This window comes from Miniopterus natalensis, chromosome 6 (genome assembly GCF_054644295.1).
Source record: "Miniopterus natalensis isolate mMinNat1 chromosome 6, mMinNat1.hap1, whole genome shotgun sequence".
Classification (NCBI taxonomy): Eukaryota; Metazoa; Chordata; class Mammalia; order Chiroptera; family Miniopteridae; genus Miniopterus; species Miniopterus natalensis.
The window spans coordinates 19,814,458-19,841,904 of NC_142086.1; the positions used below are offsets into that span (position 1 = coordinate 19,814,458).

A 27,447-nucleotide genomic window follows, 5' to 3' on the forward strand; every position below is an offset into this window, starting at 1 on the left:
GTGACCTACCCACTCCTCGCAGCCCTCGTACGCACCTTTCCGACACCCCGGCGTCCCTGCACCACCTGCTCGGCCAGCCCCGGCGGGCGCTGGGACTCGCTGCGCGCGCCGAGAGGAAGGCGAGCTCCGACCCCGCGCCTGGCGGACGGGCTCTCGCGGCTGCACCGGCAGCAGCAGCAGGAGGAGGAGAAGAAACTATTTCGCCCACCGCAACCCCCTTCTGCGGGTGCTTCGCCGCTGCCGCTTCTGCCGCCGCCGATCCGCGTCCGCGGGTTCGAACACCGCAGTAGCGGGGACCGTGGGTCCGGCGGGCGGCGCGAGGAGGACACCGGCGGAGCCCCGCGCTCCGCTGCCGCGCTCACCAGCAGATCCTTGCCCCCTGGTTCCTCCCCCAACCCTTTAGAGAAGGGACCATGATTTGGAAACGCAGCGCCGTGCTCCGCTTCTACAGTGTCTGCGGGCTCCTGCTACAAGGTAATCCCCGCCCCGCCTCGGGGAACATCAACTTCACGCCCATTCCCCAGCATCCCCACTCCACCCCATATTTCCACTCTCCCCCATCCAGTCCCCCAGTCCCCTGAGATGCCCCCCCCACTCCCCCGTGCAGCAGGGGGCAGTGGCAGTTTGCTCCTGCCCCTCCAATCTCTGGCTCTGGCTGAGCCCTGCTCCCCCAGCTGTCAGCCCCCTGCGCGGCACCTTTCGCCTTTCCGTTCACCTGAGCCTCCGGGATCTCTCACCCCATGCCCGCCACCCCCCCACCCCACCCCACCCACGCCTTTTGGCTGGCAACTTGTGCCTTCTCTGAACACCCCACCCTCCCACCACCACCCACCAGCCGCTTCCCACATCACGCTCCCGACCGCCCCTCTCCATCTCGTGTCGTCTCCGAACCTCCCCCTTTTCGGGTCGCCTCTCTCCATCCCCTTCTCCCCGCCGGCATCATATCCTGTGTCTTTAAAAAGTGAGTGAGAGTCTGGGAGCGAGCTACCGAGACGGCGAGAGCAGCAGCAGCGGCAGCACCGTGTGCATGGCAATAGCACCCCGGGGTGGGGGGTGTCGTGAGACTTGTCATTCACCTAGGAAGAGAGAGGAGACTGTCTGGGATTTAAAAAAAAAAAAAAAAAAAAGGAACGAAAGAAAAGAGAAAGAGATAAAAGAGGGAGAAAAAAGACGGAATGAATTAATAAGCCAAGAAATTAAAAAAAAAAAAAGAGGGCGAGAGGAAGGAAGGAAAACATTAAAAGACGCAAAGCCACTTTATCAACAAACCGAGTTTTTATTATTCAGTCCGTGTGTTTTTTCTTTTCTCCACCCCCCCCCCCAGCAAAGAAATACATGCACCCCAGCCAGCAGCTACTTTCTGCTGGGGGTTCTCGCGTCGGCGCCCTCCCCCGTCCGCTCCCCGCGCTCCTTTCCGTAATTAATATCACCCTTTCGCGTGAAACGCGAGGACCCCTGTGACCGCAGTGGAGGGAAACCGCACACAACGCGGCGATTATGCAAATCCCTGGGTTTGGATGCGGAGGGGCTGGGGACCTGAGGTGCACTCCTCCCCAGACACCCTTTTGGAGGAGGGAGGAAGGGGCTGTGCGGGAATGGGGGGCGCGCTGCTGCTGCTGAAATGCACGGCCACGCTCGGAGCAGGAGTGCGCGGGGAGCGCACGCTTGGGGGGCGGGGGAGCAGAGGCGGCGGCCTCGGGCTGGGTGGGCCGGGGCCGGAAGGCGGAGGACTGCTGCTTGGGAGAGAGGAGCGCGGGGATTGGGGCTTGAGTGTGAGTCTCGGGGAGAATGGATGTGAAATGATGGTCGACAGGATTTTTCTTAAAGCTCGGTGACTCTTGATTTCTTGTTCAGTCTTTGCCCACCTCTAACCCCCCTGTCCTTATTTGTGGATTTGTGGGAAAGATAAGTTGATCACATTTATTTGTCCCTGGGTAAAAGGAATGTGAAAGTGAAACACATGTAGACCCAAGGCGTGCAAAACCCGATCGGCCTTTGGAGGCTCTAAATGAGGTCAATGAGCCATCTTTCAGCAAGTTCTTGGAATGCACTCGCTCCTGTCCTCCGGGACAGAGACCGGGACGCTATTTCATTTATGCATATTTATGAATATGAAAGAAAAGCTAGTGGGCAGAATTTCCCTGGGTTAACCACCTGACTTCGCCGAGGTATTCTTTAGACTATTTTGTGGTAATTTTGTGTATTTTATGCTGGGTGCAAATTTCAGATGTGTCATGTGCCAGAATCCCGGAGAAAGGCAGACAGCCCATTCTTCCTGCTTCCGCTGCCTCGTCCCATTTCCCACAGCGCCCCCCCCCCAAGTAACCCGGGGAGCTGGCTGACACCTTACTTGGGTTTCTAATCCGTGCCGAAACATCCTCCCAGAGACCCCAGTTCACCTCTCAGTAACTTGCATTTCTCAGCTCCCGAGCGTGTGCGAGTGTGTGTGTGTGTGTGTGTGTGTGTGTGTGTGAGTGTGCGCGCGCGCGCGCGCGCTCCCGCGCTCGCGCCACGCCGGGCAGGGGAGTGTTATGTGGGGAGATCAGTTAATTTGGTGATCGTGATGAAAATTCGACACCGCTGGATGTGTTTTCCCTGCCAATGTGTGTGTGCTGGCCCCAGCACGTCATTGCGCACACTGCCGGGCTGGTGCGAGAAGATTATTTATTACAGAGCATGTGGGCGATGGACTGCACTTGGGGGTCGCCTCCTTCCGCCTTCAGCCTTTCCCCACGAATTGCCTATTCGGGGCACTACGAAATAACTGTCTGCTGGGGCCCCTCGCTCAGCCTGGAGGAAGATTTACTTTCTCTACCCTGAAGATTCCATCAGCTGCATTCTTTTTTTTTTTTTTTTTTTTAGGGCATGGGTCTCTTTTATTAAGTATGTAAACCAGTGAGTAAGACAGTGTCGCTTTCACAGCGGACTGGGGTGGTGGTGGAAGGCGTGTGGGGATGCCAGAGAAAATGCACCACTGCAACGAGCAGCAGCACCAGCAGCAGGTCCAAATAAATAAATAAATAAATAAATAAATAAATAAATAAATAAATAAATAAATACATAAGTGTCCGGTACAGCAACCAGGCAGAGAGCACCAGCCCAATGATATCTGTGTACTTGTGAGCATCTTAGATCAGGCCATATTAACACTCCAAAACAGAGACAGGATTTAAAGGGAAAAAAAAAGAAGAAAAAAAAAAACTAGAAGGGGGAGGGGCGCAAAGCACCACTGGATTGTCTTCTCATGTTTATGGCTGCCTCACATTTATCAAACACTGCTCCACGAGCACATCACACTTTGTGGATATTGTCAGTTCCTCCAACAAATTGCTCATGCGTTCCTTGTCTTAGTCTTGTCTGAAAACATTGCTTCGGGGTTCAGGCTTATGTTTCTCCCACCACCCTACTGTTTTATTAGGGCTTGGTGAGGTTGTAAAAGGAAAGCTTTATTTTTCTGGACACAGATTAAATACTTAGCAAGTCTGTCTTTTCTGTGTGCAGGGAAGAAAGGGTGGTAGGGGAAACAGTAAGCAACTGACTTTGGCTAGGGGGAGTCTGCTCTGCCTGCTAGTAGTTATGACTAGGCAAATACTACAGGCAGTCTACAGCTCCTTATTCTTAGTCTTGTCAGCACTATAATGGTATCTGGTCACTTAAGTTAATACTAATCAATTTATTTATCCTTTGTATTATTTTTTCCTTTCTTGTAGCATGCTTTATTTTATACAAGAGGACTCATTTGAACACATTATCTCTGTGTTTTCCTGTTTTACATGTCACCATTTTTTACGTTTTCTGAGAAGCAAAATCAATCTTCTGGCTTGTTAATGTGTAGAATGATATCCGATGGTGAGAATCAAGTAAATGAGAAAATGAGTTAAAAAAAAAAAAAAAAGCTTAAATAGTTTTATTGTGTAATGCCTACCAGTTCATCCCCAGTGGGTCTTTATGAGATAAATATTAGAAAATAAACATGTTTCTGATGAAAGTATAACTTGGAATTAGACTACTTAGACAAAATTCGATTCAGTGTTAAGCTATGGAGCATCCTTTCCTATTTTCCTCCATCACAGACAGAGGAAAAATCTGAGGTAAGAGCAGTGAATTCCTTTAGAATAAGGAGTGCAAACACTTGCCACCTGTAACTGAGACCCCTTTGGGCTGCAGAGTAGATCCAATTCAATAGCTAACCCCTGCTGAAGCTGTATCCCTTCCCGTGCCTCAGGAGGCACTGCAAGATGGAGACTGTCTTATTTAACAAGGAGCCATCCTAGAGAGGGTGAAAAAGAGAGACGGGCAAAATATATAACAGGAAAATAGACATGCATAGGCCCAGATTTTATTGAGGACTTTATTTCCTTTTTAGAGTTTATCTTACACAAAAACACATCCAACGTAAGTACTGGGCTTTAGTTTTTTTGGTTGGTTTGTTTGGTTTTTGCCATGGAACATTCCAGTAAATATGTTATATTCAGAAAGAAAGACCTTCAAATTAAAGGTCAATTGGACATACATATTACTTGCCTGGGTATGTGTCATCAACATCCTCTTATATTTTTAGAAAACACATTATAATATAAAATGCACACTAAATAAAATACTGGTGACTTAATACTTCCTAAAATCATGTTTTCCCCCACTCTTTTACCTCTGTTTGTAATTACCTTAGTCTTGTCAAGCTTAATTCTTATATTGAATGCAATCCCTGGGATATAGCTCACTACACCCTTTTTTGATTAATAGCTGAAACTTTGAAAAGTAGAGTCTGTACATAAGAGCCAATGTCTAAGACTTAAACAAACACCAGACATTTAGTAATTAAGAAAATCTCCCTGCAAATATGAGGAGTTTCTGGACTAACTTTGCATTAAGTTATGGAAACCTACTTTATTGTCTTCTCCGCATTTGTACAACTGTTAGAGCTCTGGGAACATAGTATAACAAAGCTAAGCATCAACTGAGATGGCCTCTTCTGTCTTCTCCACTAGAAATAAAGTACTTGAATACTATTTCATCCACATTTGCATGCTGAGACACTGTCATTTTTCTTAAAGAAGAATTTACTTAAATCACTTCAAGAATGAATGGAAGTGCAAAAATGTTGGAAGACATCCTAAGCATGCATTTTAAAGTGGCCTAAAATCAATATCAAACTATATCAATTTTCTTTTTAAAATAAGCAGCCTATGGGGTATTATATGATTGAGACAAGTGAGATTTATTTATTTATTAGGAAGGACTTTGGGTACATTAATAATATTATGTAGACCTGGCATATTGATGTTTTGTTTGATCATGCTGACATGCATTCTGTGAAATTTACTGAGAAAGAATTCTCTTTTTAATAGACTTTGTTAAACCTCCTTGGTAAAATTGCCCATTGCATAGCAGCTGGCTGAATAGGCTGAGGAGGCAGTGAGAGGGGAAATCACTAAGGAAGAGCAGAATTCACAAGCTGAAGTCAGAAGCCCTTTGTGTAATTGGGAGATACTGGTTTGTTTACCCTCTAAAACAGCTCTAGTGCCCAAATGATTATTAAACTTAAGCTTCTTGAGGGCAAGCCGTGAGTCTTACTTACCTTTTCAGTCTTCTTACTCTAGACTTAGTAGATGAATAATAAATAGTGCTGCGTTGAAGAATAGGTATGCCCTAGTTAATTATGATGGAGTTAAATGGTCCCTTCTCTTCATAATATATCAGCACTCATACTTTGTTAAATAATGTACTTGAGTTAATTTTAACATTTTATAGGCTGTATTAGTTTAGGAAACAGTTTGCCTATAGAAAAGTAACATAGCAACAGCTCTTGATATAAATCTTTAAATCAATGCAATCTGACCAGTTGCTCTTACCATTGCTTCCTGGCTCACTTTTTTTCTTTAATTAAAAATCTCAGATATTTTGCATTAGATTAGATCACAAACTCTTTCCATGAAAAAAATGAAGGGCATGATTTCAATTTACGAATTTAACCTAAAATATTTAAAAGGACAAGTTCATTGCCACCATTTTATTTGAAAATGTCAAGCATTTTTGGAGTGCCGTTTTGTAGTATCAAAAAAAAGGCCTCTTTGGAAAATTCCCGTGTAGAGAGGTAGGTGAAGATTAACCTAGAGCTGAGGCGGCTGAAGCCCCCTGCTGTGTGATGATGCAAATGGCATCGCGGCCTAATGTGCTCCGCAGCGGCAGACCCGGGAAAGCAGGCATGGGCAGGGGAGAAATGGCAAGTCTTGCAGAGCTTGTGGTGGCCCTGACCCTCCTTCAGCTGTTTATAACCAGGAATAATCCAGAGAGTATGTCTAATCATGGGAGCTCATGACAAAGTAAATGAGAGAACACCTATTTGGTTTAGAAATTAATGTAATAAATAAATCCTAATAAAATTATCATTTTCATCAAATGAATGATGAATAGTTTTTGTGAACACTCTCAGGAACGTGGGTCAGTTTAATGAAGATAAATAGCAATCTTAAAATAGGATTGCTAGGCAGTTGCTTACATGTGTTGGGCTTAATGTCTGTTGGGCTAGGAAATATTCTGAGATCCTTCCCTTCCTTTAAGGAGTCAGTCCCTTCGTTTTTTTCTTATTGGAGCATTTACTGTATTATGAGAATACAGTAGTTTTAAAAGAAATAGGGATTAACTGTTCCGTGTATGTTCACATAGTTTATTTTATGGTCATAACGTGGAATTTGTGTTAATGTCAAATCAGTAGAGAATATTTCCCCGGTGAACAATATTATTAATCAAAAAGGCAGAAGCACCAAATACATTCCTTAATAAAAGTAAGAGTTGTGGACCACTTGTTATGGGTAGCCTATCACGGAAGCCTATCAGATACCAGTAACTAATGCAGCTTTGTTTATTTTGATTCCATTTGCTACAGAACAAAATAATTGAACATATTATGCCTATAATTTTTATCCAAGAAATGAGCCCAGTTGGTCCTGTTAATGTGTTCAGTGAGTTTCTTTAAACAGGTATGAAATTGTTTTCATCTTAGAAGTATGTAGCATATTTAAAAATTACGAAAGTAAGTATTCTGCTAAATTAGGTATCAGTTAAATATTAATGCCAAAATCAGGGATGTAATTATTGAAAAAGGAAATATTCCTCAATCATTTATCTCTATATGCACATATATACAAGTTTAAAGTGTACAGTTATTTTTAGGACTGAAGGATATCTTTATAATTTTATCAGCAATCAGAGTTTGGGGCTCCCAGAGATGAAGTGTAAGGAAAAGGCAGGAATTTGTTTGCACTCATTTTCTTTTACCCTTTCTATGAAAGTTAACAAATATATTTTTAGATAAATTTTCTTAGGCTGTAACAGTGATTAACTTTTCCACTTAAAAACATATGCGCCAGGTTTACAATTTCTGAATTTGCAGTAGAGCTGAGCATTTATTCTGGGTCTTCCTTTGTGCTTATGAAACTGAGTGGTGAGAACCTCTGCTACCTGCATAGACACAGGGCTGAGGTTGTAAGGAGATCTGCCAGGGAGAGAGCTGGCCATTAATTATTCACATTCTATTTTAGAGGACTTTGAAGTAAATATTAAGACAGTCATTATTCAACTTTGGGGATAACACTTTCTGAGTCAGCAAATAGTTTTACTTGAGTATTTAAATTATCTTTCAGCCATTTGAATGCTGAAGAGGAAACCCCTGGTTAGTCATAGTTATACAGTGTCTCTGGGGGCTAGATATTGATGTCATTTGGGATTGTTTAGAAAATAAAAAAAGCATTCCTTTACTTTGAGGAACATAAACTCCTAAAGCTGAGTGTGTTAAAATAGTGCAAATGATTTCACACAAGAACACAAAAGTCCTTTCATAGGTCAAATTGACTCCCTAATAAATTTATATCCTTGACAATGGTTTATTTACAGTAACTGTGCATGGTTTATCCAGAGTCATCTTTGTGGAACCAGTGAGAAAGCACCTTCCTGGTGAGGATGTGCTGCCGACTGCTAAGTGTATAGCTGCTATATTGATTTGGTATAATTTATAAAGCCAATTAATTTGTTCTTTGTAAAGAAGTATTTTTAGCTTCTTTGCTAAAATTCTGTGCATTTAAAAATGCAAGTGTCTTTCATAATGCCTAAACATCAAGGACTAAAATTCATAGTGCATAAAATACGTTTTTACTTTCTTAGTAAATTCATGTTTTACACTAGCTTGTCCTATACCCCCCTAGGGAAAATGTCCATCACACCTATATTTTCAGTTTGTTCTCATGCTTGTATGTTCTCTGCTTTTCAACCCGAAGTAGTATTTGGTTGCAATGTGAAATGATTAGAATATTTGTATTTAACAGCAAAGAAGAAAATGTACAATAAGCATCATATTTAATTGTCATTCCTTACTGCCGTCTATTTTATGTGCTGAAGTCTGAATAGTAACTTGACTTCCTTAACACTCACCAGGAATGTAATATCTCCCCCACTCCTGACCATGCTACCAACCTGAAAGACCTATCAAATAAATTAACAGGGGGAATGAAGTATAAAGAAAGGGAGTTTTGCTAAAACCTGTATACTGAATACATACAGAGTGGGTGTTTTTCCTTTCACCCTCCAAGGCAAGGACCCCAGAATTTTAGCAAGGTTAAATCATTACATTGTGCTTTTACTTGTTTTTGTTATTGTCATTCTTGAATATTGTGTGAGTTCAACCTCCTTAGTCTCATAATAAAAATGGCAAAAAGAAGAGGGGAAGGATATGAAACAGCCAGCCAAACACACATAGAAATGCCTGGCAAAGCCGACTAAATTAGCATATGCTAGGCTGAGTATTTCCCTCTGTTGTTACATAATCCCTTTCTAATAGGAAATCAGTTCTCATACTTAACCCTTTCAGGAGGTTTGGAGTTCTCCCACTGTTATATTTTTATTTAGCTCCATTTATTTTCTCACAAATTGTGTAAATCATCTATTGAGGGGCTTCGATGTCAAGTTCTTTTTCTCTCTCTTCAGCCTTTCTGTATACAAATGTTCCATTCTGTGCCCAACTTCAGGATTCAAGAATCAACTTTTCTATAGCTCTCACTGAGAGGATCTAATTAGCATTTTAGGCTCTCTTTACTCATGTGCAGCTTTCTTTAGAAAATGTATTAGTTCTATGAGGTTCCCCTAAGGATTCATAATACTCTGGTTTGTTACATGTACTGTGATATTCAGTGTGCCTTAATTATGCACGTGTCCTCATTTCAAAGCCTTTTCAGGGATCATGTGGGATAGAACAGGGGCCTGGCTGTAAATTCACTGTCATGTATTAATGTGTAGGTGGTATTCAGAGAAGGATGTTTCTGAAGGCAATTATATATCTATGACTCTGGTACAGCACGCAGTTACTCACATTCTGCACTCACTATTTACCCTGCCAAGGCAGAATGAAATTCACCATTGTGATACATAATACAGTATCTGTTATTTCTAAATAGTTCTTTGCGCCCGGAATGAAGTACAGTAATGAGTGAAAATGTGTATCCCTTTTCCTGAATGGGGATTGTTCCTTTCACTCTCCCAAGCAAAAAGAAGAATCCGAAATTGTTCCTAAATCAATACTCTGTTCCCTAACTAGCCCATTAACACATTTTGCCATGGTAGGATCTCAAAGTTATCCTAGTTATTATTTCAGGCTAAATAGATTTTTAGATCATATTAATTGCCTGCAATCTTCATGGGCTGCCAAGTGTCAGCGTATTGCTAAATTTGAGACATTGTGTTTTCAGCTTTTGATTTGGATGTAATTTGGACAACTGTGACAGTATGGAGAAACACTGAACTCATCCTCAAGCATCCTGTGCAGAGGGAGTGATGGGGGAGAGAGGGAAAGGGAGAAGGAGAGGGAGAGAGAGAGAGAGAGGGAGATCTTTTAAAAATAGGGACTTCATCTGTGAATGGATAGCTACAAGAATTGGCTCCTTTAGTACATCACACTTTATAAGGAGGATATTTCCCTACATTGCATGAGTTTGAGTGCACTTTCATTAATTGTACCTTTGACTTACTTTATTCTTCTGTGTATTATATAAAAAAAATCTAATTAGTAAATACAACTGTTACTCTTTTATTTATGACTATTGCAATAAAAAGCATTTTGTAAGTTGATATGCTAACAATTTTAACCAATTTTTATGTATTATTTTACACAATTGCATTATTTTGAAGCCATATTATTATTAATGTTAAAAACACTAGTACCCAGGAATGTATAGGAATTTTTTTATTTTCAGAATTTTTTACCAGAATCTGATGTATTTGTTTTAGTAGACAATGGAATGCTATATGCCCTTTATTGATTATTTTAAGCATTTATGTCTTTTTAGTTAATGAGAGAACTAACCATTATTTTGTCTATGCAATGACCTACATAACCCCTTTGTATATTTTTATTATATCATTTGGAATGTTAGGCATTTACCTATCTGGCTCTTCTAGTGGACTATAAGCCCCTAGAGTACACAGTCTTAGTCTTCATTTTATTTCAAGTGCCTAATCGAATGTCTGATCTGTGTCTTTTTTCAATGTTTTCATTCCACTGATTGATTAATTTTCTTCCAATGCATTTAATCTTCACACATCTCTTTAACTGGATCCAAATAGTACTTAAGTATTTATGTTATAACTGCCAAAATGCCAATACAGTACACAGAACAGAATAAATATTTGCAATGAATTTTCATATGTATGTAATATACAGAGAGAAGACACAAACAGATACTAAGAAACACAAACAATTCTAAATAATGACATACTTCACAAAAATAAGGAATCTTTGCCTTCACTTAGGGTATAGTCAGTTCAAATCTGCACTGAAAATATTTGTCTCACAGCTTTGAATCTCTCCAATTTCTCTGGGCCTTGTAACCCTTTGTCTTTCCCCCCCTACTTACTAAAGATTTATATGCCTAGCCTCAAAAATATCCCTGATGAGGACTCTGGGTAAACATGAAGCCAAATCATCTTATTGTTCTACTTAGGGTAGCTGATATTTTTGGATAAATGTATAAACAAAGAGGAATTACAAACTGACCTTGATCTGCCAGATTATCGGTGTGGATTGACCTGCTTTTGTTATTGCCAAGCTGGGGGTAGAGGTTCTCTGAGTCGTCCCTAAACACAGATTCAGAACACATTCTTCTCGGCGACTGGGGGAGTTTGACCTTTCTTATTTAAAAGGCCTTTTAAAGAAAATCTTAAATACAGGTTTTGTTTGTTTTTGTTTTTAATGCTTACTCATACTTCTGCAATTGAGGACATGTTTGCTGTGGCTGAATTAGATTTATTTCCCTTTTTGTATTAAAAGACAGTGGGAGGTAGGTTGGGAATATTAACTGATTTAGAAGAGAATTTAAATATAGTTATTGGGATCTGAACGCCAAGGGAGAAGAGTCTTTCTTTCTACAATTTGTAGCGACTCTATTTCCACATAAAGTGTTTTACGGATGCTTTTTCTAAAAAGTATCCGTGACACGTAGCTTTTCTTAAAAGTCGTTTCGTTTTTCAACGAATTTAAAAATCAATTTCCTTGATGTCTTTCGGATTTTTGACTATTTCGTGACTCTTGGCATTTGAAAAGACACTATTAACTTGGCTAACTTCAGGTTTACCTGGCTCCAGGTGCTGAAATGATTGTGCCATCCTTATGTCGAAATACACATTCCGTAAATAAATCTCTAAGGTAGATTAAATGAGCTCAGTTTATTAGGGGTTATTGCCACTTTATGGAGTTGATATTAAGAATTATATTCTCCCACAGCTTCTGTTAGTACCTAATGTCTTGCTTTATGGTAAAGCGTGTCTACGATGCAGTAGCCACAGACGATTAACCTCCTCTGTTACGTGGCTGTTTAACCCTTGCTTATCAACTTTCCAGAACCGAGTGAAGAAAAGGGAATGTAGCTTGGGAAGCAGCTTTTGTTGACTATTTTACTGTTTTGATGTGATGAAAAATGATTTTAGTGTGTTACTGAATTTTATTCATTACATTGAGGATATTCCTATAACTCTATTATTAGAAATTACATATTTTAATGTTTTATGTGTAACCACATGGTACCTGAAACACGAGAAATGAGAGGAAGAGTTGCACCTTCCTATTTCTCAACATTTTAGTCACAGTGATCCCCTCAGAAATTGATTTTTCAGTTTGATATAAGAAGGAAGGCTCTTCACCTGTTACTTTAAATGCTAAAATCTCTTCAGACCAACATTGTTGTCCAGTTACCATATTAAACACGATGCCCATGATATTCCTCAGAAGAGTGTTGTACTAAGTGCATTGTCTTTATAGGAAGATTTGATGCTAACTAGCATGAAAAAGAAATTGTGTGTTCAATAACATTTAGGAATATATTATTAAAGGTCAAGTAGATTTTACAGAGGATGGTTTCATATCTCTGCTTTCATTCTTTTTTAACACAGAAGTGCTATGGGTGAGATAAGACTAATGGTGTTGTGAAACTTCAGTTCTCCATATCTTTTCCCTTCCATGGAATAGCTAAGATAAAGATATTGGTAGATAAATAATTCATAGTTTTTTTTAGATGTCTGGTACAGGTTATAAGGTCAGATTTACTTTCAAGTTTTGTTTTGCTTTTCCCAAATTTATTGACTGTGCACGTATAGACTACCAACTAAGCAGAACAGATTATTCTTGAAGGACATTAGAGCAAAAAAGTACATTTTATAATGCAACAACTCTGCTTGAGGATTGGGTATAGACAGGTTGGGAAGACTAATAGTCTATCTTTTAATGATGGCCTTACTATCAGGTAACAGTAAATTTGATCAGGCATTAGAGAGAGTTTCTTCTAAGACCTTTGCATCATCTGGGTGTGCCCAGGAGAAGAATGGGATTGACTTGGTGACAGAGGAAGAGTGCGTAATAGCCTAGGCCAGTGTGGCCCAGTTGGTTGGGCATCACCTTGGGCACCGAGGGGTTGCAGGTTTGATTCCTGGTCAGGGTGTCCTGGGCTCGGTCCCCGGAACAGGGTGTGCAGGAGGCAGCTGATCGATGTTTCTCTCTCATGTAGGTATCTCTCTCCCTCTCCCTTCCTCTCTCTTTAAAAATCAATAAAAAATTTTAAAATGTTTTTAAAAAATGTGAGTAATAGATACCCCTGATCCTTGAGTGGAACACAAGCAGCAGCTATGCCAAACTACAGTGAGTGTGGAAGTGGTAATGAGGCTGGCCTGGTGGGTGTTCTTTATTTGGTAGTGAGAGTTCTCTATTCTGTAGAGGAAAATGATATCATTGGACTAATTCAGGCTTTGATTTTGGGAAGTGCCCTGCAGCAGCAAGACATAATAGTAAGAATCAAGGGACCCAAGTTCCCATCTAAGCCATTCTACTATTTCAGACACTTTGAGCAAGTTACTTCTCTTGCAGCTCAGTTTCTGCATCTGCAGATTCAGAGACTGGCACCACATCCTTTCTTTGGCGATGTGTTGTAGAAAGATTTAATGGATGATTGCAAACTGTAGAAATGGGATTTTTTTCACTTTCCACCCAAGGATGTTTTTTTAACGTTAACTATGTGCTCTTAAAATACCTTTTGCTAAAATTTAATTTTTTATATCTACCCATGCATTACTCAGTATTTAAAATTTTTACACATATAAAGAGATTTTTATTTTGCTAGATGTGTCTGTATACATTTCAGAAACTTTATTTTGCTGTTGATAAGGTTTATAAATTAATTTTGTCGTCATCCATCTGAGCTTTGGCCCTACATTTTTTTTCTCATGAAATTATATCCATACATCAACTTTGAAAACTAGTAAATTGTTGCTCCATTAGTCATTTTCATGATTAGAAAGTAGACTGGATTAAGTGTTCAATTTTGTGTTCGATTTGGTTTTTCTGTGCATTTAGTCTGTGTTTGTGTGTATGTGTGTGTAAATTTTTACAGTAATTTTATTCTTCATAGCCTTTGGTTTTGTTAAGCATAACTAATTCATTCATTGATTCATTTTGCAACAAATACATGTTCGAAGGCAGTGTTTTAAATACAAATGAACAAGATGGAAACAGTTTCTGCCCTTACAGAGCTTCCAGTCTAATTCCTGAGACGCAGGATAAACAAATCAAAATATGTAATTCTTGTTTTTTCCTGAAATAAAAATTCCATTTTTACAATAGCAACAGAATGTGGGTATGTCAGTGAGGATATGAAATCACTAGTTTAACAACAATATTATAAACTTCACTGGGCTTTGAAGATATTTATTTAAGGTCGGATTAAAGAGCTTTCATTTCTTTAGTCTGTTATCCTGAAAACATTCTCAGTATGTTGCCAGTTTCTTTTTATTTTATTTTATTAATACAACTTGAAAGAAGCTGACAAGTTGAACAAGAAATATTCAAGAATGCTCTATTCTAACTGATTTGTTCAGGAGGATGATTCATTTAATTTCATAAAGGCTCAGTGGGCCAGAACAGATGACCAGGTCAGCAGAGGGATGTAGGGGAGGAGAGGTCTGCTAGAAGGATCTATGTAACAAGCAACAATATTTACTTTTTTAGACCCGACGTTCTGCTTGAGCAATTCTGATGTTACTAGCAACAGTCATTTAAAGAGCTGTTGATGCCTCAGGGAAAACGTTTCTAAAGTGTCCTATCTAAAAACAATGCTGCTTGTATACTGTCATATATATTAAAACTCTGGCCCTTGCTTATATTACAATACATTGTGCCTGATTAAAACCTGCACTACTGTGATATTGCTTCCTGAGAGTGCCGATTAAATGCTGTTCCTGAAATCTTTCCTCTTGCTCAATCTGCTCTGAATATGATTGAAATATCAATCACCTGGTAAACAGGGCTGGAGAATAGATGAGAACACCATTTAAGAACTTTTAACGTAAAATAAATTTTAAATACAATTACTTAAAATATTAGAAAATACAAAATTATATGAATGGGCTGCAGATATGCTTGATGTCTTTACATTGCTTATTTTACTATCTAAGTTTGATGACTTCAACATGCAAACGATGTCATATTTTTAACAGATTGTAGGACATTTTTGAATATATTATTTATTGGTCAGTGTGTCCCTGGAGTAGGTGATATATATCTTGTAGTAGACAGGGTAAAATATTTTTACTATATACTTTGGAAATCACATTGGTGGTGGTCTAGTACGGTGGTTTTCAACCAATATGACGCGGCACACTGGTGTCCCCCAGTGCTTTTTAAAACCTGCAATACCTAACTAATTTAGCCAGGGGCACTTACCTCTTTTCCCTTAGATTGTCAAATTAAAAAACTGACAACAGCCAACGCAATAATGGCCGTCCGGTGTGAATGAATGTTATACTTTTTTTTGGTCAGATCAGCAAAAAATATATATTTTTTGGTGTGCTGCAGAATTTTAGTAATTCGTTTACATGTGCCATGAGATGAAAAAGGTTGAAAATCGCTGGTCTAGCATGTATCGTTACTCTATTTAGAGACTTATTTATGTGGGTTAAATACAACAGTACAATGCACAGCTAGAAAAACCTCAGCTAAATCACTATCTTTAATTTTGATCTCTTTTTAAAGAAACTTTAAAATTAAAGCAATTCAAGCAAGTGCTCTGTTGCAAGTGATAATGCACAAGGGGGTAGTTTTATACTAAATGGTTTAGTTGAAAAATAATACATTCAGTTTTCCAAAGTATGGCAGAGATTCCTACGTATTTGGAAACTTTTGCAGAGGGAACTAGGTGGTGCTGTTCTGTCATCTTTGTGTCTTAGTGACTCTGGTCCTGCTCTCGATTCATTTAACACTTTCATCCAATAGGTGCATTAGGTAAGATACTGTTTGGTCTCCTATTGGCATTTCTTTTTATCAACTAAGTGTATATTGATCTTGCATCTTTGGTTTCAGCAGTATTTTCGTTCAGCGTAAAAAACTTTCTTCCTAAGCAATAAGATATATCACAGTTTACTCATTTAACATTTAAGACAATACATTAGATTATGAAATCTTCAGATATTTCTGTTATGTGTTTTTTTTAAACCTTCGTACTTGGCTACTTATTTGCCAGAGTTCTTACAATTAATTCAGTCAGAATTTAAAGTGGCTAGATTTTTGTACACTTTGAATTGATTTAATATAAAAATGACATAAAGTATATAAACTCAAGGAAAAATACTTTTATTATTTGAAATAGTAAAAATTGAATTAAACCTTTAAACAAAAGGAATGAGAAAACTTTCCTTGAAAGGGTATTGTTTAATTAACTTCTCTGTAAGAAAAGTGACCTCGATTAAGCTGTCAGTTAATCTTTTCATGTTTCAGGATATCCTTAAGTTAATTGTGCCTTCCAATAATCATGCTGGTACCCTGATAGTTCGAAATAAAGTAAAACATGTATTTCAGACTAAAACAACAAAAAGTTACTTCACTGTCCATTTATGTTTAGCACACTGGTGTCTCTGAGGTGTATTTTCTTGGTAAGAAATAGAGCTTCTTTTAGATACATTTAGGTTTAAGGAATGCAGATAAGAAAAACTTCAAAGGATTGACATTTTTTTCAATCAAAATCATCTTGTGTTATATAGGAACAATTCTAAGTTATGTTTCTTAATGATTTTACAGTACTTTTTGAGATGAGCATGCCATATAACTTACCCTTTACTGAAAGTCTAGGTATAAAATGATGATGAAGTACTTAGAGAGTTATACTCGTGCACCACCAGTTCTATCATTTTTGTATGGGGACAAAAATAATTTATATTCTTTCTTTCTGATATAATAATAAGTCCTCTTTGCTGCTATTTATATTATAAAACATTTTGTGTTTTACCTTAATAGGAAAATGAATGTTTTGTAGGAAACTGCACTTTCTGTTATCTTACAAGTCTTTTATCTGTGGAAGACAGAATCAATACGGGATTCCTTCCGTGGCATATCATCCGAGATTCAGAGAGATGATCTCTGAGATGAGCATCGTCCAGACTAATAAGCCTAAGTGAAAGTGCTGGAGACTTCTTTGCTCACGTCTGGCCTCCTGAAATAAAATGGAAGTTACAAGTGTTAGAATAATGCCAGTGGTTAAACACTTGTCAAGTAAGAGTTCAGCCTGGGGGGAGCTTTATAAGGGGACTGGAATTATTCATTCACAAGAAATGCCTCCATTTTCTATCAAATGAAATTTTTCCTAAGAAGGATTAGGTAACTCTCGTTTTAATAGTGCCCAAACCTTAAAAAGTGAAGAAACCTAATGATCAATAGATACAGATTTTGGGATTATATAAAAAGTATTTATATTTTGGGTTTTCATTATTTGTATTACAAAAATACTTTCAATCTTTATGACAAAGTTTGGACTAGACAAAGAAATAGAAAGCTGCTCATATATTGGCTGTGTCTACATGCTCAAAAATATGCGGTGTGTTTGTGATCATGAATGATCTACTTTTTGAAAGGTGAGATTTTGGCAGCAATACTAATTAAAAAATATTCAACTTCAATGTATTAGATACTAGACTTATGTTATGGAAAGTTGAACGACACTGTCATCAGGACAAGAGATTTTTAGGTAGCCTATTTTAAAAATACACCATACTTCAAGTAAATAAAGCCTGATATTTGGTGAAAAAATATTTGATGACTGAATATATTTAAAAATTATCTTCCAGAATATAGAAAGTCTATAGGTTGTTTTTTGTTTTTTTTCTCTTAAATGTCTAAAATATCAAAACTTTTAACTCTGGTGACTGCTTATTATTTTAGAAATAAAATGAGAAGGGAAAAGACTAAAACATATGTCTAGCAATATGCATTCTCCTTGGACTGAAGCTCCAGAATTAACCCCCAAATCTATTCATTCTTTCATAATTCCATGTGGTCAATATTTATTTCTTGGAGATCTAGTATTAAAATAAAAGAAGCTTTCATCACAATTATTTCTGATGAAGATTAATCTCAGGCAATGTAGCAGAAGCCATCGACTGTTAGTAATCAGTGGCAGAAGACAGATTACTTGGCATGTCTTTTTTTCCCAAGAGCTTCAACTTATCTTTCCAAATGCTCCTTTGGAAACTTCTGTAGAGGTTCCTTTTCATCTTGCCACGTTTTATCAATGATGAAAGATTTATGTCTCATGGACCTAAAGGTGTTTTTCACTTTAAAAGTAGACTAAAGGAAAAAAAAAAACACCCATAGGAATAAGTAAGGGATTTCTGGATTTCTTTTGAGATCAGAGAGTCCGGCAGAAGAATAGGTGAAAACGTAAGTGAAGAGCCTGCTGGTAATTAGGAGACTAAAAGCCACAGCAAATGAATATATTTCAAAATGTGATGGGGACGAGAGATGTAGATCTTTTGCACTTTTACGTGTATTTTTCTTCATTCAACTGGTAGAAAGTAGAATCTCTGGATAAGTCCAATATAAAATTATAGTTGACACCAACAAATCAAGTTTTGATGGACCCAGTGGATACAGACATCATGCATGGTTAAAGCGATTAGAATAGAATGAAATAAAAATTTTGAATGATCTTGGTGCGGCATGTCCAGAACCTGACGGTGGTGGGACAGCACGTGCTGAAGGATTCTAACACCGCACAGCGCAGGTGTGATTGAATTCACCCCATGTGACCAAAAGTCACTTTTTAAGCATATCCCCTCTATTTGGTTTGAGTCAGGATCTAATTTGTCTTAAAATAGCTCTTGCCTCCCACCCAGCCCCTGACCCTGCCTCTGGCAGGCAAAAAGAAATTAGTCCTCTGGCCTTCCTATGCGGGCATTAGGATGGGTGCGGGGATGGCGAGTGGTAATTAGGAAGCATTTGCCTTCCCGCCGGTCCCAGGGGAAACACGCCCTATTGTGGCTTTGCAGTTTACACTCCTTATGGTGCCTTTGCAATCTGCAAATTGTCGACTTTTTAAAAAGTATCTTATTCTGCCTACAAATGGTCAAAGGTGAAACTGGGAGAGACAAGACAACAGAGCAGTTTTTAAAAACAGTTGTGTCCTGGCCACAATTGGGTGGAGCATCATTGTCCCGTACACTGTACACCAAGAGGTTTAAGGTTCGATCCCAGACCCGGGCACACACTAGGCTGGGGGCTGGTCCCCGGTCGGGGCACGTATGGGAGGCAACTGATCAACGTCTTCCTCTCTCTCCCTTTCTCTCTCTCTCTCTCGGAAACATAATCTCGGGTGAGGATTTAAAACAAAAAGGTTTAATCATTGATTTTTTTTTCATGAGATATTGATTTCAAAACAAAATTTACAAAATCAGTTGCTACATGTAATTATTGATGTGTCAATCAGCAGGTGTTTCAAAGGAAACATTGCTGGTTTGAAACTAAAATCTTTAAAATTGGGGAGAACTTGGCATTTTAGGGAGCCATCTTCTGTATCCAGAAGTCTTAAAATAAATAAAAACTTTCGAAAGAGAATAAAGGCACTTGCAAAATAGTTTGTCTTCTCCATTAACTTAAACAAATTACATAATATAAATTAGAGAGATGTGACAAGCATTTAGAAACAAAAAGGGAATATTTGCTAATATAAACATCAAGAAATTAATCTAGCCCTGGCCAGGTAGCTCAGTTGGTTAGAGCATCCTCAGTATGCGAGGGTTGCAGGTTCAATCCCCAGTCAGGCCACATACAAGAACAACCAGTGAAAGCGTGACTAAGAGGAACAACAAATCCATGCCTCTCTCTTTTCCCCCCCTCTCTTCCCTCTCTCTCTCTCTAAGAAAAAAAATTAATAATAAAATAAAATAAATTAATCGACATGTGCTAATCTAAAGTAGTCCCCTTGACATTATTTAAGACTGTCACTATCAGAAATTATCTTGTCATCTGGCTAACTTGCTTATATTGTCTGCCTTTTCAATATAGTCACTAAATTGTGAGTGCAGGGATACTTTTTAGTGTCTTTTATCTTCTACTTCTAGAATATTGTCTGGCACACAGTTCAATACATTTTTGTTCATGAATGTATATGATGCTCTTGTTTTATTTTTTAAATAAAAGACTCGACTTTTTGAACAACTTCCTATAGTGAACAGAAATCAAATTAACACTATATTAAAAATATCCCTACTTAACATTAGTTGTGATTAGTAGAGTTATTTAGGTCCTTTTTTAAACACATCATAACCCATATTCTATTATAGATTGTTATTTGAGAACATTTTTAATTTTGTTTATTGCATTAGGCTTGAAATAAAACACAGTACTGCTGTTGCTCATTGAATAAAGGAAAATAGAGCAGGGTATTTGCTTGCTGAAGCACCATGAGAACATTTTTCAAAGTATTGATATATGTCCTATGTTAGCTGTTTATCATTGCTGCTCTATAGTTCAGATGCCTGTGTGTGTGTGTGTGTGTGTGTGTGTGTGTATTCTTGATTGGAAATTTGTTTGAAGTCAGGGTATTATAACTTCATTATGTGAAAAAATAAAACCAAAGATCCTAATAGGCCATAGGGGAAATTCTGCATAAGAAATCTGTTTTAGCAAAATTGGATGAAAGTTTAAAATAAGCTCTGTAGTACTTTAGATTAAAACATTATCTCATTCAACCTTATTTAAATCTCATGTCAGAGCAACAACATAGTATAAATCAAAAGTCCAAGAGGGTAGGGCATCAGGAATTAGAGTTCTGAAGATGACTGTGCTACTGGCTCTCCCCATCGCCCGGAGAAACAGCTCCTCTCTCTAGGGGTCAGTGCTCAGAGGTGTTAGACTTGGATCATCTCCAAGGTCTCCTTCAACTTGAAGAGTGATTCCAATTCAGCAGTTAAAATAAGTGGGTATACTTTGCAAAGGTTACAATATGATAATGTCTTCATCATTAGATGAACAGTTTTAATTAATCAAGTGATATAAAATGATGAAATAAATTACTAGTTGTTTATGAAATTCTGCCGATGCATTTATTGTGTATGTAGACTGACAGATAGATTGATATATTGGCATATTGTTGATATACAAGTGTATAACCAATAAATCTGATTGTCTTAATTCCCTTTGTTTTAAAAACGTGCGTGCATGAGTAAATAATTCATTACATTTCTGATTTTTCACACTATTCTTTGTAAGGAGACGTGAATAACTAGAAGAGGGGTCACTGAAGAAGTATTTATTTTGTAAAACATTTCTAAGAAAAATCTTAAACTATTAGAAATTGTCAACCTTAAAGGGAACAAAAACAGCCTCAGTGATTCCGGGAGCAGACTTCAAGAAATGAAGGTACTTTTACACTAGGTGCCATAAACAACTTTTTAGTTTCCGTTAAGGCTCAAAACAAAGATAATGTTTTTAAACTACTTCGAGGGTACTTTAGACCTAATTAAGAAATAATTTCCACACAGGGCTACTAGACTTTAAAATAGAAACTGGTGAAATGCTTTCTTGGTATTTAAAAGGATCAATACCTTTTTTTCATCTTTATTGGATGATTTAGAAGTGTACCCTCTTAAAGATAAAGTAGGAGAACTGAAGGGCCTCAAATCATGAGATCTGAAACCAGTTTGCACAAGTTGTAGCTAATCCAAAATTTCACTTTTATCAAATAGAATTTTCTCTTAAGAAAGCCAAACTCATGTTATTTCCTTTGTCAGTATTTCATTAAATAAAGGTTGCATTGGTTAATTTAGAGAGGATTCAAAATAACTTCTAACCATAGTCACACAAAGAGTTAAATTCCCTTCATTATGGAGCAAGGCAAATGCAGAGTGTTTATAGGCTCTCTAGAATGTCAGTACTCGGGCTAATTCACCAACAGCCCCAGATGCCTGGTTAAGCTGCCAACACAGTTGCTTTCCGAGTCTGCCAGAAAGTCAGCTGCAGCTGCAGGGAACATTCTTTTATCCCCCCACCCATGGCTAAGCTTGTGGATTTTACAATTGCCACGGAAAGAACAGAATTAGGAAATGTAATTCAGGGTTATGATCACCTCACTTACCCTATTAATGGGGTTCAAATTAATGTGTTGTGAACAGCAAAACATAAACAGATAAGAAGAGTTTGTGCACGTTCTCAAATCCTTTTAGTCATGTTTTGGAAAGTAACCTGGTGAAACTGTCTTCCAGGCTCAGCTCAGTCTTACTCATTTGGGGTTTCCCAGTATCATCATCATCATCATCATCATCATCATCATTTTTATTGCACTATTATCTGCAGTTCAAGAAATGTAACCACAGGTCACAGGTGCAGGGGGTGCTATATGCTGTGTCTGAAATTGCACAGGCTTGGCCTCCGGTTTTGATTTGCTATGTAACATTTTGCCCGTGATTTTACCTCTCTGAGCATAAGGTATTTAACCCATCTCACAGTGAAGGTGAGTTAGTTAACATAGTAACATACCTCGTATCATGTCAAGGAAATGATGAGCACTTAACAAACTAGAGAAACCTTGTGAGAGAAAAAATATCTTCAATCCAAAGTTGGCATTCAGTCCTTAGAATCTTGCATGCACATTGCTCAATATTTTTGCCAAAATAATTTTAATAGGGTATTATAGGAATGAAAAGAAAACGTTATCTAATAAGAAAGATTGGAGAACCCTGAAAATAATCACAGAAAAAATTTTAAAAAGATATTATATGCTTTCATTCCAAAATCTGCGCTTGTTTGGGCAGTGGCACTAGAGAAAGGAGGAATACGGAAGGAAGAAAAAGGGAAACTAATGTAGGATATTGCTGTTTATAAGTCTGCAAATAAGTACTGAGAAAAAAGTAGCCATAAAATGCTTTAATAGCAATGTCATTTAAGGCTAAAAAACTTGCATTTTGGATGCTCTATAGCTATAGAGACAACTTGCAGAACACGTCTTCATGTGAGGACAGAGAGCTTCTACTTGCCTATTTTTCCCTTCTTTTGTCTCTCCCTTTCTCCCTTCCTTTCTTCCAAGTCAATGAGAATCTATGGCGAAGAGTCTTTTTCTTTGTTGAAAGTATTAACTATATTCCTGGAAAGAATCATTTCCTTCCCTATAGATGGATTTCAGAAGCTAAATGAAATCAATTATCAACAACATAGCCAACAACTGTGCTACCCAAGTGGGAGCTGTTGCCAAAGTCTGTGGAGTGGTCACATTGCTTTTCTGGTTTCAAACGCAGTTATATTTTAGTGGAAGGCATTATTTTAAACCATGAGGGAAACCCTGCTCGCAGTGTCCCATTTAATTCCTGTTTTAAGCTAGGTTTACAGAAAATCCACAACTTCAAAACTATGTCATTTAGATAATCTAATTAAGATGTTAAATGGCCGTCCTGGAGCTTTGTGGCTGACATGCTATGCACACAAGTGGGTAACAAGATTTAATATCTCCCCTCTCTCATTGATCTTTAGTTGAGTAAAAGAAGTGTGGATTTGTTTGTCCTTCTGATGTTTCACTAAAAGGACACTTTCTTAGGGAAAAAATAATTCATTTTAGAATTCACCATTTTCAAGGTCAGGGAATATGCAAATTGGCCAGCTTTTTTTACTAAATGAAATATTCATTTATGATCTGGATATAACCATAAAATGAAATCCATTTTTAATCTTTCAAAATTAATATAGACCCATGAACTTAAAAATAGTGTTTTAAACATATACAAGTAAGCTTTTTATGATGACTCACGCAGATAGTCTGTTTCAACATAAGATAAATATCTGGATATAAAGCCAAAAATCCAGGATGGATAGTTTTACCAAGAATATAAACTAATTGCATTTTTAAGTCTTTATTATAATACAAAAACACACCATTTTTAACTGAGTGAATATTATAGAAAAGGCAAAGAGGGTGGGCTTATACTGAGGATTTTGTGGTTATGTTATCTTGGTTATATGTGTGAGTATTATATATATAAGATGAGATATTATTTTTGTTCTTTTAAGGAAGTCTTCAGAACTTGAGCTGGGATTTAAAAAATAATACTAGTCTGAAAATATGAAGCTAATGTATTAAACAATATGAAATTATTTTCTCTGCTAAAATAAAATAGATTAATTATTAAGCACAAAAAGTACAACAAACACTAAAACATGAAATGGTAATAAATTATACTAAAACATAGATAAAAATTACAAAGTATACAACTCCTTAAAAATGCCTCTTTATTAAAGTGGCTTTTTATGGTATTTTGAAATGAAATAGTTATACTTCCATATATTCTATTTGAATATGAAAGCATTGATATTTTATTTTTCTATCTTTTTTTGTGCTATAACTGTAAGGCCACTACTGTGGACATTTAGATGTTTTTCACCAGTTTCTTATTCTGTGCCAAATATTTTGGAGATTGCATCTCCTAATCTGTAAGTGTTACGCTAAAAACAAATCCCTATAGAATCTATTTGTTTCTTTTCTTGGAGAGTTCCTGTCTACATCAATTTTTTGTTCATTGAAAATATAGATTTTTTTTATTCCTGTGTAGTCATTTGGAATTTCACTTTTATGCCTGGAATTCTACAAATATCAATTTTTAATAAAACAAATTTTATGAGAAATCTAGTGGATAACTTTGAAGAGAATATTGATGAAATAATACTTGCTCGTTGCAAGGAAACCTTTTTTCTGTGCAGAGTTCTTCGAGGTGTCAGAAATTGCTGTCTACCTTCCTTTCTTTCTGCAGAGAGCCAAGTAGGAAATTAGGAAAAGGAGAGCAGTGCTTTGCACACAATGGCCTTCAGTGAATATTATTGATGACTAGACACCTGCTGGGATGTAAAGGCATTTAATCCATATTATTTTGCCTTTTAACTTGTCAACTCTGACATGGCAGCCTGAAGAGTTTTCTGTCAAACATTAGCCTTTGCATTGCATTATGATTTTTGTTTTTTATTCTTGCAATTTCAATATATAATACAATTGGGAATTTAAATAATATAAACATTTTTTGCAGTGTACAAGTGAGTTGGACTTTCTGCCTTTACAAATATTTTCTGAATTGTGGTTAATCATTACCTGCTATTAATGGAACAGTAAGAACTTATTTTGTTTGTCAGTGTACTTGGAAGGGTATTTTAAAAGGGAAGCAATGCAATATTTTTTCCCCAGAGATCAGTCTGAGTGACCTATTTCCAGGAAATGGAGACAGTGGGTTCCTGCAGTGCACAGATCTTTGCATGCCTGTGCCTAGGTCCGTGTCTGACACATGGCAGGCTCCCAATGTGATAACCTCAGAAGCAGTTCACTCAGACATGCTTCAGTGAATACTGTTTTTATCTAACTTTTCTACTTACGATAGGAATATGAACATTATATTTCAACTTTTGACCTTAGAGTAAGTAACATCATGTATCTGGCTTCTTGAGAAAAATGTTTTGTGACACACATAAGCTATAAGGCAAATGGAAAATTCTTTGTTACCGCTCTTTATGGAAACTTTTCTGTAATACGCTATGCCTTCTTTTGTGGAAAATGCTAAAAACAATTTAACCATTTCTCAATATCCCCATGACACATCATTGGTGTTCTGTGATACCAGGATTCTGCCCATGTTTTCGAGCTTTTCTGACTCCAAATTGTGCATTACGCTTGCCTTTTACACTCACTTCCTTGACTTCTTTTTACAATTTGATGTTAAGATAAAAAAGAAAAAATGTGTTAAAAACCCACTTAAGTAATATATTGATTTATTTATTTAATTAGGCAGAAACAAGAGCCTGAAGGGTAGTGCTGATTAATCCAACAAATCTAGCTATTGAGGCCTGAACTGTTTCCCATCTTACACCCCTGATTTTTAAATGCCTCCTGGATATCTTTACGTAAAGATGTGCAGGCACAGAAAAATATAACAGGTCCAAAGACTCAACTCTTTATCTTTTCCATTCAAACACCCCCTCCCTGCCCTCTGCATGTCTAGCTTTCCTCTTCTCAGTTAATGCCATTATAGCCACCCGATCACCTTTGCTGAAAAAACTCGATGCCCTTACCTCCTCCATCTCCCCGACCTTCCACTTTATCTTAGTCCACAATCCCTGATATGTGGCCTTTTCTTTTCACCTGCATTTCCCAGACCTTGTGTGGATTCCTACAGTCTTTCACCTATACTGTTGCTACAGTCTCTCGTCAATCTGTCCCCACTCCCTCCCACCTTCACACTGTCTCCAGGGTTATATTCCTAAAAAAATAAAATAAAAAAATCATGCTTACATTTTAATTCTATATAAAGTTCACTATAGACCCTCTATTTTCAACACTAATTAAAGCACAAGCTATTGAGTATAATATAAAAGGCATTCTCATTCTCCCAAATGCCAGTAACTTACTGCTAACCAACCCACCCACTCTCCAAGAGTCCTATTTCTACCGAACTGGCAGCATTTCCCAAAGCACATGTTTTAATATGACATTATGCCTTTCACATGCCAGAAACTAATTGGTGAGAAAGTGTACTAATCATTGCATGTGAAACTCAAAGTAATCTTCAAAATAAGCTGTATTTGATGTCCAGAGCTTGATGAGAGAGTCTTTCTGATGGTTAAATTTAATGGGTAATACGATTGTGAATCCCAGTTCTCTACAGACACCAGAAGAAGGCATCAAAATGACATCACAGGAGAGAGGTTTTGGGTTTTGTCTATGCGGGTTCAAGCTTTGGCCTCAGGAATTATTATTCTAAGTGTAATCACTTTTTGATTTAATTATATAATTGTGAATTTTATAGGTGCGTGTATATGCATATAGTTATAATATTTTAATATTCAGCTGATGATCTTTTATAACCTTATGAAATATGTCAGAATTGTAATTCAGCATTTGAAGTTAATATATTCAAAAAGGCAGATATTTTAATTCTTAATCAGACTTATAAAATATGAATCAAAATGAGGTTGATCAAAACTATTTAGGTAATATTAGCACAAGGTTTGTAACAATAAACTTTTATTAAGTTAGGCTAATAGAATATAGAGAGTTTTAGTTTAAACTTTGTCGTAGAGATTTTAATCACCCTAGAAATGAACTTTTAAGTGTAGCTCATTAATAATAATTAAGGTCAGTGAAGAAGGAAAATGCATGTTCATTGATGTTTGCCTCTGACACAAAATGATTGCACATATTCAACTTAAGATATTTTGACCTATACTTCACCTCCCACATATATAGGAAGTGAGCCATAATGTCACTAAAAGCAAACTATTCTGTGACATCTTTTGCTCTTTAATAAAAGCAGTTATTTTCCCGATGCTGACCTGATGATTGCTAGTGGGTCTAAATTGGATGTACTTCAGTTAATGCATCAGTAAGTGGTGTACCTTCAATGCAATTAAAAGATTCTAATCTAACCTAAGAAAATATCTTGTTCATATTGACTGCTTTAAATTCAGACTATGATTTCATATTTTTTAAGTGGCCCATGGCTTAGCTGACCCCATTAGTGGGATACTTTTGCTTACCCAGTTGCTGCTGAGTAAGCATTTCTGAAAGCTTGTGAATGAACTTCACCAGACAACTACCATTGCCGTATTTCAAAGGAAACAGTAAATAA

At 37.5% G+C, this 27,447-nt stretch overlaps 1 protein-coding gene across 2 annotated transcripts in view; it reads left to right on the plus strand.

Annotated features, from left to right (window-relative positions):
• The first annotated feature begins 383 nt into the window (after window positions 1-383).
• Window positions 384-27,447, plus strand: part of CADM2 (cell adhesion molecule 2) — a 995,556-nt gene continuing 968,492 nt past the window's right edge. For both annotated transcript variants that reach the window (XM_087818103.1, XM_087818104.1), the window contains exon 1: window positions 384-474. In XM_087818103.1, the coding sequence (XP_087674229.1) occupies window positions 414-474 (61 nt within the window). In that variant the 5' untranslated portion in view covers window positions 384-413. The remainder of the gene's footprint in view (window positions 475-27,447) is intronic.